The 12,244-nt window shown below is 38.5% G+C and overlaps 1 protein-coding gene across 6 annotated transcripts in view; it reads right to left on the bottom strand.

Moving 5' to 3' along the window:
- Positions 3,645–12,244, bottom strand: part of RAB27A (RAB27A, member RAS oncogene family) — an 81,809-nt gene continuing 73,209 nt past the window's right edge. For all 6 annotated transcript variants that reach the window (XM_018054231.1, XM_018054228.1, XM_018054226.1 and 3 more), the window contains one exon: positions 3,645–5,956. In XM_018054231.1, coding sequence (XP_017909720.1) covers positions 5,758–5,956 — 199 coding nt within the window. In that variant the 3' untranslated portion in view covers positions 3,645–5,757. The remainder of the gene's footprint in view (positions 5,957–12,244) is intronic.

Genomic DNA, 12,244 nt, shown 5'->3' on the forward strand with positions numbered 1-12,244 from the left:
TGTTGAAGCTGAAACTCCAATATTTTGGCCACCTGATGCAAAGAGCTGACTCATTTGAAAAGACCCTTATGGTGGGAAAGATTGAGGGCAGGAGGAGAAGGGGACGACAGAGGATGAGATGGTTGGATGGCATCACCGACTCAATGGACATGGTTTTGGGTGGACTCCGGGAGTTGGTGATGGACAGGGAGGCCTGGCGTGCTGCGGTTCATGCGGTCGCAGAGTCAGACACGACTAAGCGACTGAACTGAACTGGAGCCCTAACACTCCCTCTCTCTCGCTCTCTCAGTTTCTCTGTACCTTATCTCTCTGTGCTGAATTCTGTGTAATTTCCTCCGGTCTATCTTCAAGTTTACCCATTCTCTTTTCAGACTTGCCACTTAACCTCTAACCATTACATTTTGAATGCCAGTGGCTACATTTTCCATATGTGGAAGTCTTTTTCTAAATTCAAACCAGTCATGTATCTTTAATAAAGTCTTCTTTTCCCAGACATTTCAATTCCTTTTATGTTTATAATTATTTTATGATCTCCGTCTGGTAAGCATATTATTTGAAGTTCTTAAGTGCCATATTGCTGGATTTTGGTTCACTGGCCCTTGCTCATGTTTAGGGCTGAAGGTGGTGGGGACGGACCGGGTTTTCATTTTAAATAGTGAGCTCATCGTTAGTAGTGTTTTCTTTAAAAATTCTGTAAATTCTGGGTGGAAATTTTCCCTCCAAAGAGATTCTGTTTGCTTCTCCCAAGTAATCCAGAGGTATTATCAGTCACAAATTATTTTATGTTAGCTTATGTTCATTTTTTGGCTTAAACATTTCCAGGAAAAAACAAACAAAAAAAAAAAAAAACAGGAGAGGAGTAATGTAAATTTGAATCTTAAACCTGTGTAAAAGCACATTTATGGTTATAAATTTGTAGGGGAGATTAAGACATAGACCAGGCCCCGGCTTTGAGTGTGTTTTGGGTTACGAGGCTCTCCATTCCAGTGTCCTACCTCCAAGGAATCCAAAGTTTTCTCTCATGATGTCATGTAACCATTAAAGCTGAACACCTTGATTACTGATCCTGCAAAATCCAAACTAAAAGCAAACCACACCCAGTATCAGTTTGTTACAAGATCCCACTGTTGTTGCTGATGTTGTCTGTTTTGTGGAGGAAGAGGGATGGTCTTTAGGTATTGTCCTTACTTTCTTAAGAGATCAATAGTTCATTTAAAAAATACATTCATTATATTTTATCCAGCATTATCAAGTGCTTTATATTAGAAGAGTTTTCTAGTTCTAAACTCATCCATCTTGCCAAAAATAGAAGACATGGAAATACTATATAGAGCTTTCTGGGTTATAAGAAGCCAAGCAAAGCATTCTTTATTGTGCAAAAATAGACAAATGGGGACTAATCAAACATATAAGCTTTTGCACAGCAAAGGAAATCATAAAACAAAAAGACAACCTATACAATGGGAGAAAATACTAGTAAACAATGTGACTAACAAGGGATTAATTTTCAAAATACACAGACAGCTCCTACAACTCAATATTAAAAAAAACAATCAAAAAATGGACAGAAGATTAGAATAGATATTTCTCTAAAGAAGACAGGCATATGAAAAGATGCCCAACATCGCTAATCATTAGAGAAATGCAAATCAGAACTACAATGACATATCATCTCACACCAGTCAGAATGGCTATCCTCTAAAAGCCTACAAATAGTAATTGCTGGGGAGGGGGTGGAGAAAAAAGAATCTTTCAACACGGTCTTTGGGAAAGTAAATCCATGCAGCCACTATGGAAAACAGTATGGAGATTTCCTTTAAAATTTAAAAATTGAGTTATATGATCCAGCAATCCCACTCCTGGGCATATATGGAAAAGACAAAAACTAATTTGAAAAGATACTTGCACTCCACTGCTCATAGCAGCACTATTTCCAACAGTCAAGACATGGAAGCAGCCTGTCCCCATCGACAGATATATGAATAAAGAAGATGTGATAAATATATATATATATACACACAATGGAATATTACTTGGCCATAAAAAGAATGAAATAATGCCATTTGCAGCAACATGGATGGACCTAGATATTATCATACTAAAGAAATTAAGTCAGGCAGAGAAAGATAAATACTATATGATATGTCTTAAATATGAAATCTAAGAAACAGTACAAATGAATTTCTTTATAAATCAGAAACAGACTCACAGACATAGGAAACAAATGTATGGTTACCAAAGGGGAAAGAAGGAAGGTGGAAGATATTAGAAATATGGGATTAACAAATACACACACTACTGTATATAAAGTAAACAACAAGGCCCTTCTATATAGCCCAGGGAACTATATTCAATAGCTTGCAATAATCTATAGTGGAAGAGAATCTGAAAAATATATAAATGTATGTTATATATTAATATATACTTATATAATGTATATATAATGTTAGCAAAAATTACTTTGCCAAAACAGATTGTAAATCAACTACAGTTCAATTTTTGAAAACTCCTAATTGAGAATTTCCTGTTCTGTCCAGTGGTTAGGACTCCACACTTCCACTGTGGGGGTAAGGGTTTGATCCCTGGTCAGGGAACTAAGATCCTGCATGCCACTTGGAACGGCCAAAAACAAAAAACAAAAGAACCCAAAAAGTCCATACTGAACATTTCTTCAGTGGATCATTAGCTATCTTGATATCAACTTCAAAAGATCAAGAGTATACCTCTCAGAGTTCCTAATTTCTCATAATAAACCAATATGGACTTTGAGAACCTTTCAAAACATTTTGAAGTCTTGGAGTCTTACTTTGAAAACTCTTTCATTTGACCCTGCTGCATCTTAAGTCTTCTATTGGACTGAAGTCCAATAGCCATTTGAGGACCTACCATGCACCAGGCCTTTTCCGGGTAGCAGCAGTACAGCTTTGAAGAAAACTTCCCACGTCCCTGTCCTCATGGAGCTTATGTCTTAGTGGATAGAGACAAACATACAAAGATATTGACTGGTGATAAGTGACATGTACAAAAACAGAGCAGAACAAGGCAGCAGGGGACAATCTGATGGGGGCCATGAGAGGGAGTGACTGCTGTTTTATAGAAGGTGATCAGCAAAGGCCTTTTGGACAACATGACATTTGAATTGTCCTACGGGGTGGGAGAGGGAGCCATGTAGATATATGGAAGACAAGCATTCCAGGCAGAGGGAACAGCAGATATTCCAGGAACATGCTTGATTGCTCCAGGGAGGCCAGTATGCTCACAGAGGGGTGAGTGAGGTAGACAGGGTGGCAGGAAATAAGGTCAGAGAGTCCATCTCCCCGTATTCCCTCCTCATCCAGTTAAGTACCACACCCTCCCCAATGCTTCTTGCACCCCATCTCTCAGCCCCAGTCTTGGTTCAAGCCCTTACCCTCTTGCTTTGTTCGCCTGACAACAGCCAGCATGACACCTCACGCACTGTCAGTGCTCCATCTGTGTCTGATGAGGACATGTGTGAGTTACCTTCTCCAGAACATGTTATCTTGGCTGGTCCCTCATCAAGTACCTAATGGAATTTGTGTCTCTGAGTGTGCTTTCCTTTAGCATTACATCCTCTGGGTTGAAACTTTCTTGTAAAGGGAAATGAAGTTATGTCCACACATAAATAACAGATTAAACCACTTTTTTATTATAAGCTTATCTGGCACAAAATTCACTGAAGATATACTTCAATTTTACACAAGACTATAAATAGAAAAATACATTGACACACAAAAAAAGTTTATGTTGGTGCTTCAAAGTAAATTTAAACACATGATTTCCAAAGAGAATACAGGTTATTGATGTCAATAACTAAAAATGGTTCTTGTGTGTGCACTGTTTCATGTATAGGTTTCATTGTGTATTATGTTTAAAGCCAATAGAATCTGTATGAATTGCTTGTTTGGTTCCTGATAGGCTGACACAATACAGATTTTTTTTTTTTTCACTATACAAATAAATCATATAAAATGTTCCCTGGTACATAGCTATAAAATTATTTCCTCCACTTAAGTCTTACAGCAATTTTACAAGGCACTGCTTATGATGAGGACCCTGACTTTGAAATAGCTGGATCTTTTATCACTAGTATACACAATTCAAATGCATAGGACTCAGTGACTTCTTAGTATTTTTAAAAGTCTAAATTTTAAGGATAGAAATATATAAGATCTTACAAAGCACAACTAAGTTTCTTAAGCAGATGGTAGGAAGGCAGTGGCAAAAAAAAACCAGGACAGATGGTCCATAAAAAGCTGTTTGAAAATTATCATGTACAAGTGGCTAGTTTTCATCATAGTTTTATTTTTCTAATTACAGTTATGCCATCACAAAATACATTTATTTTTATTCTTTATTTAAATTATAATGAGTGGTATTTCTTCCTAAATAGCCATTAAGTTCTTTGGAAATTTTAATCTATTTAAACTACTTTAATAAATAAGAATTTTCCCCTCTGATTTTTATAAACAACTGCCATGAAGCATATTTTGAAACACACCTTTAATTTGGTAAAAAAGACATTTTGACAGTGTGGAAGAGTACATGACCTTGGCAAGATCCAGCAAGTATAGTAAATATCCATGATCTCAGTGAAAACTACAGGCTATAGAATATTTTGTTTTTCTATTTTGAGACAGAATATGAATATAATTGCTTAAATACAAACATCCATCTTCCATCAAACAGTATAAACAGACATGTTATGTAATTATAAACTAATTTCTTCAATTCCACCTGTATAAAAATAAAACAAGTTTCAAAGATCAACAAGATGGAGCCTGATGGTGAAAAAAAATGATGAGTCATTCATAAGCTAATTGAAACTGCAGCCTGAGGATGCCAGACCAACATTTTAAATATAAAGAAAAAGAAGCTAAATATTTGCTTATCACAAATAACTTCAGCATAAGCACCAGCTATGTTCAATATGGCCAGCACATAGGCCAAGTATAAATGCACAGATCACTGTGAACTAAAGGCATAAAAATCTAATTCCCTGACCCTTCAATCAACCTTTCAGAGCAAAGGGAATTGAGCGGGGAGCCAGAAGTCCCCACTTCAGCCACTTATACAACACTAAACTACCCCAGTCCTTGCTCTCAAGGCCCTTTACACCAAAAATAGTCACAGTGAGCATGAAATTGATCAATCCAGTTTATCTAGGGCCTATAGATATGGCCAATCATTTGTCCTATATTCATTTTAAAGAGAATGCTTACATAAATTATACTCAAAACATTGAACCATCATTTGTGTATATTCTTATTTAATATTTAAATTGTTTAGATGACATTTTAGAAAGTCCCCTGTGGTGCAAGAAGGGTCTTAAATTTGCGTTAAAGACTGATATTACATCTAAGATTTATAGGTGAGACTCTGGGCCTATCTATGGTAAAGCAGGGATGATAACTTCAGTCATTCTACATCATAAATGCGCTGTTCTGTGGCTACAAAATCCTGAATCCTTGAACGATCTACTGCCATGGGGCTAATGTTTTATAAGGCACTTTTGGCTATGTGAGATATTTTGCCTAACTCTCAGGCTGAATCTTAAAGAATATTTACAAAGCTGCAGCAAAGTAATTTTAAAACGGGATGCTTTACTGATAGGTTTAATTGGGATGGTGAGAAGCAGTTTGTATGCAAGGCCTGTTTGCCTCTCTCTGAGTCATGTATCACCATAGGGAAGGTCACAGACATGGGCCCCTCGAATGGCTGTTCAGCTCACTAGCCCCCTCAACAGCCACATGACCCCTTCTCCTTTTCTTCATTCAGCTGATCTGCAGAGGTGTGACCGTTGGAGCGTACCACGCCTTCGGGAATCCAGGACTTGTCCACACACCGTTCCATTCGCTTCATTATCAGGTCCAGGAGCGTCTCAATTGCCTGGTTTATGTTTGTCCCATTGGCAGCACTAGTTTCAAAGTAGGGGACTCTGAAAGACAGCAACAACTTGGGTTACAGCATGAGATGGGAAAGGTCACTTTGCCCTTGATAATTCAACTTAGAAAATCAGAAGAATATAAATATATAAGACAAGAAAGGCATTTTAGCACATTAAAAGTAAAATAATAACTGACACTGCATTCCTAACAGAGATGTAAAACTTCTGGAAGTTTTTATCCCCATTTCACAAATGATGAAACTATAGCTCAGAAAGATGAAGTAATGTGCCCAATTTCATAATGCTAGAAAGGAGCGGAACCAGGATTTGAATCCACAGCTGTTCAAGTGTAACCAACTCAACCACAGGCTCTACTGGTTCCAAATTTACATAATGTTGTATGAAGTTCTCCAAAATAGAGAATTCTCACTTGCTGTCAATGGGGGGAAAAAAAATACAAGCCAACATGAGACATCAGAGGTCCCTGGCCGTATTCGTCAAGGGCTTGGCCACTTGTCAGCTCCAGGCGGTATTCCTGGACCACACCTTTGAAGACAAGACATTCTGAATTTTACAGCACTTCAGGGTTCCTCAAGCATAACAATCTTAAGCATGTTTATTTTGTTATCCCAGGACCTGAGATTAGGTATAATTCTTTAGTAACTTACAAAGCATTGCTTCAAAACTATAAGGTTATTTTTCACATGTTCTTAAGACATCATCAGTCTTCTTGTGGTGGTCACACTTCATACTTCGTCTTTGCAAGGGGATTAATCAATTACCTGCCAAATTCTTCCCCCTTCTTAATAAAGTCATGAAAATAATGATATAGTTATATTTTCTTCAAACTGTTAACTTCATTCTCACCACTTAGTAAGGAGTCTGACCAAAAATACTCTTGGATGTAAAAACTACAAAATAAAGTTGTTTAGCCCCTTCAGGAGTCCTGCAATTGAATTCAGTAAAATATTCCTTACATTTATACTTTAACATCCATCTCTATTACTGTTCCTGAAGAATGTCTTTGTTTTCCTGTGTTCTCATAGCATGTTAACACTACATCAGTGACTCTGACTACAATTCTGGTAATTCTTTCATTACTTCCTGACTAGGAGCAGCTTCCACAGGAGAGCTTTAACAGAATTGTTTTCACCTTCTTAGTGCTTTGACAGATATTTTCAGAACTGTTCTGCTTCCTAAGAATCACAGTAGGGGTACATGTGGAGGCATGGAAGGTTATCTGCCCATTACGATTCCTCAAGATGCTGCCGCCTTATCTGCTTGCTTCCTACAGGAACTAACAGGCCTTGCAACTGGACTCTATATTCTCTCCTGTTGGAGCGTAGCTCATAAAAACTGCTTGAGGAAACATCACTTCATTTGGGCATCTATCCGTCTATCTGTGAGGTCTGATGGACACAGTTGTTCCACTGATTCTACCATGCCCATGTTCATAGCCCTTCATATGCTGACTCTAAAATACCTTAATCAGGTGCTTCCCCTGTGGTCCAGTGGCTAAGAATCTGCCTGTTAAGGCAGGGGACAAGGGTTCAATTCCTGATCCAAGAGGATCCCGCATGCCAAGGAGCAGCTAAGCCCATGTGCCGCAACTACTTCAACCCTGATGCCCTAAAGCCTGTGTGCTCAACAAGAGAAGCCACCACAATGAGAAGCCCGTGCACCACAACCGAGAGTAGCCCCCACTTGGCGCATCTGGAGACAGGCCCAGCACAGCCATAAATAAAAAAATCTTTTTAAAAATGAAGTAAAATATCTTAATCAGAGAAGGTCTCACTGGGCAAATTACATCATCTTAGTGATTTTTAAACCTCTTGCCTGGCTATTTCTTTGGTTACTTTCAGTCTTTTTTTTTTTTTTTCCCCTACATCTTCATCTGGTGTCTTATCCACAAAATGAAGGAAATGCATTTTCCCCATCCCCCTGGTCACATGTAGTATTTCTGTACCAAGTTTGAAGAAGACATTCTTTGTGGAAACTCAATAAATACTTATTTATCAACTATCTATGTTATTAAGTCCCAGGGACATTTTTTGATGCTGCCATTTTTATATGAACTGAATTTTAGATTAAGAATTATCAAAATTTAAATACTTAGATTTTTCTCCATCGTGCTCTTTCTTAGTTACACCCAAGGAGAATCATCTAATGTCTAAGAATATTGCTTATACTTAAGGAGAAGGCTTGATCATTCTATCACCATTCAGAAAGCTATTGTTTCATGAAAAAGCAACTGAAAAATTCATCTCTCCCTATGAGAATACTGGGTTAAAATTGGAAATACAAAAATAAAAAAGTAGTTGAGCAGAAAACTTTCTTGTAAACACTGGTTACAATGGTTCACATCTCATTTTTAACATTTCCTCAAAGTCCATCATAAATATCTTTCCAACTATAGAGTCCTCAGCCTCACTGAATTCCTCAACAGGATCTCTCTCCATTACGCTATTTCTACTTTTCATAGTTTCCTCCATCTCAACTCCTCATATCCCATAATCATTTAAAGGTATAAATGAAAAAATTATAAATAGTCTAAAAATGATAAAACCTATACATGAGGGCTTCCCTGGTGGCTCAGATGGTAAAGAATCTGCCTGCAATGCAAGAGACCAGCGTTTGATCCCTGGGTCAGGAAGATCCCCTGGAGAAGGGAATGGCTTCCCAGTTAAAACTACGGTTTTTCCAGTAGTCATGTATGGATGTGAAGGTTGGACCATAAAAAGGGCTGAGCACCAAAAAATTGATGCTTTTGAACTGTGGTGCTGGAGAAGATTCTTGAGAGTTCCCTGGACAGTAAGGAGATTAAACCAGTCAATCCTAAAGGAAATCAACCCTGAATATTCATTGGAAGGATTGGTGCTGAAGCTGAAACTACAATACTTTGGCCACCTGATGCAAAGAGCTGACTCATTGGAAAACGCTCTGATGCTGGGAAAGACTGAGACCAAGAGGAGAAGGGGACAACAGAAGATGAGATGGTTGGAAGGCATCACTAACTCAATGGACAAGAATTTTGGCAAACTCTGGGAGATAGTGAAGGACACGGAAGACTTGCATGCTACAGTTCATGGGGTCACAGAAAGTCAGACGTGACTTAGCAACTGAACAACACCACCCACTCCAGTATTCTTGCCTGGAGAATTCCATGCACAGAAGTGCCCAGCGGGCTAAATAAAGGGGACCCCATTTGAACATGGGGTCGCAAAGAGTCAGACACTTAAAGACAGTCTGGACAATGGTTAACAGCCATAACTTCTGGAGCCAGGTTGCCTGGATTCAAGTCCTATTACAACTTCATACTAACTGTGTAGCACTGGCAAAGTGTAAATATCTGTGTCTCAGTTGCTTTATCCATAAAACCAGAAAATATCACTATCTTCCTATTAAGGATTAATTGAGTTAACATCTAAAGGACTTAGACTGGAGTCTGACATATAAGAAATGTGTCATTTCTGACAAATGTGTCATTAATAAACATTTTCTATTTCAAACACAGTAATGGGTTACAAAAGTTTGTTTCTAACTTTGTTGTTTAAAACTCAGAATATATAAAATCACTGAATTGTGGAAAATCATAGCTCCAAGAGACCTTAGCAAGATTATAAACATTAACTTTCCAGACTAGCCCACAAAAATTGATTCAATCCACTATGAAGCTGATCTATAGTCTTGTCCTAAATTCTAGAAGTCTGAATTATGCTCCCCTACATTAGAGATGGCTCACTCAGATCCGTCCTAGCAAAAGCGTTTCATGCTCCAAAGCATTTGTTTCCCTCCAGTTCTTGTCAAACCATACTTACTACCATTCCTTACTACCACAAGTTATCATCATTAAATGCTGAGAGAAAACAGATCTTACTTTACTGATTAATACCATAAAGGAGGCTGAGTGCTGAAGAACTGCTGCTTTGGAACTGTGGTGTGGGAAAAGACTCTTGAGAGGCCCTTGGACTGCAAGGAGATCAAACCAGTCAATCAATCCTAAAGGAAATCAGTCCTGAATAGTCACTGGAAGGACTGATGCTGAAGTTGAAGCTCCAATACTTTGGCGACCTGATGCAAAGAGCCGACTCATTGGAAAAGACCCTGATGCTGGGAAAGACTGAAGGCAGGAGGAGAAAGGGATGACAGAGGATGAGACGGTTGGATGGCATCACCAACTCAACGGACATGAGTTTGAGCAAGCTCCGGGAGATGGAGAAGGGCAGGGAAGCCTGGCGTGCTGCAGTCCATGGGGTCACAAAGAGTCAGACACAACTGAACAACCAATGACTGACGCTTCTAGCAGAACTATGAGCTATTCTCTAATGTTTACTAACTTAAGTAAATACTTACTTGATAGAATTTCAGGGTATATGAGTGAAAGCATACATTTTGAAGTCACTCATATTAAAAGAGGTACAATATTAAGAAGATATAGAGTTTTAATCCCAAATTCTACTAACAAACTAAAAATTAAAAGTGTATTTTCTGACCATTTATGAACCTCCACGTGATGTGACCAGGAGTCAGGTTAACAACCTTAAAATCTTCAGACTAATTATTCAGAGTCTTCTAAGCAACTGAGGTAATATGGTTTTTATTACTATAGGAATAAATGAATGCTAGAGTTTACTCCTTGCCACCCTCAGCTCTTTGAGCTGCCAGACAAAAAGTAAACTAAATGAGAAGGACAGCAAAGATCCTAAATTAAGACTTTCTTTCCATCATAAAATGATCTCTGGGAATTCCCTGGCAGTCCAGTGGTTAGGACTCTGAGCTTTCACTGATGAGGGCATGAGTTCAATCCCTGAACAGGGAACTAAAATCCCGCAAGCTATGTGGTGTGACCTAACAAACAAAAAATGATGCCCATTTGAAAACTGGACTGCTCAGCTTGTCCTAACAGCATAGAAATTCTAGTATAGAGTCAGACATATTTTTATGCCCATATCTTCTTGATGTTCACTTTTAGAAGGTACTTGGGCTACTTTATCTGAACAGTTCTCTGTATCTGTAAAGAGATTTAACAGTGCTTCGTGGTGTCTTCATAAAGAAGCAATAGGATAATACAGGTAAAGGGCTTAACACAAGCTTAGCGTCCAGCAAGTGCTCAATCAATGTTCACCCAGTGGGATTCTCTTCTTCTCTAAACATAATGTTCTGCTTTTCCTAAAACTTTCCAGGCAAAATTTTAGTAATCTTAGCTTAAATTCAAGTGGATCAACTGCCCCACTTTCAAGCATAGAGCAGGGTGTATTGTTCCTTCTCGCCACATGATGGTGCTGGTGCAGAACAGCCAGGAAGCAGTTCATCAACCTTTAGAAAAAATCCTGTGCAGCTAACCGATACCAATCCATAAATGTGCACTAAATGGATTTTGGAACACTTGCAGAACACCAATTTTGATGTGCTTTTAATAAACATATACATCACAAATTTTTAAATTTAAGAAAATGAGGGGAACATGATCATTTGCAGTTTTTCACCGAGATACCTATATCCAGCTCATGTCAGAGTTTAGGATCCAATTTTTAGGTGTTCTCTCTTCTCTTATTTCTACAAAACGAGAATATCCCAGATCCCACTTAGAGGTTCCCAGGAATGAAAAGCAAGGGTATTTGGTGATTCTGTGCAACGGTTTTAGATATTTGGTTCACATGTGTATCCACAAATGATGGAGGAATTTTTCACTAAACTGAAAAGCGAGTCTCGCTACTTTTTATAGCCTGCTGGCTGCTGAGTGAACAAGCCTTTAGAGGAAAGGGTGAGAGGGGCAAATGAAAGCCAGATCATCTTCTGAGCTCTGTGGGGCCCTGGAAATCAGTTTTGTCTTTTTAGTTGCAGCTTATGTGTGTGGTTTTAAAATGTGCCCAATGATAAGTCATTATTTATTTCTTGAATAAAGACAAGATATCATCAAGTTTTCAAAGAACCAAAGTGCCAGAGATCAAGCTATTCATACATCTCGCCTAGTTCAGACTAGATGAAATACTGAGTGCCGCATGCTGAGCTAAACCACTGGGAATACCCAAAACGGTCTGTACTCATATTATTAATATTGTAATAAGTTTTTAACACATCCTCCATTCCAGAAACTCTTAAGCACCTTTCTCATCATTAGCCAGTAGTCTCCAGTTGGGGGCGGGGGGGCGGAGTTGTCTTCTATTTGCTGTCCCTAAGAATAGATCCTAAAAGTCCTCATCATCACAAGAAAAAAAAAATATTTTTTTTAACTACAGGGGACTTCCCTGGCAGTACTGTGCTTAAGACTTCATGCTTCCACAGCAGGGTGTCCAGTTTCCACCCCTCATCTGGAAACTAAGATCCCAAATGCCTTGA

This window comes from Capra hircus, chromosome 10, assembly GCF_001704415.2.
Source record: "Capra hircus breed San Clemente chromosome 10, ASM170441v1, whole genome shotgun sequence".
In the NCBI taxonomy this organism is placed as follows: Eukaryota; Metazoa; Chordata; class Mammalia; order Artiodactyla; family Bovidae; genus Capra; species Capra hircus.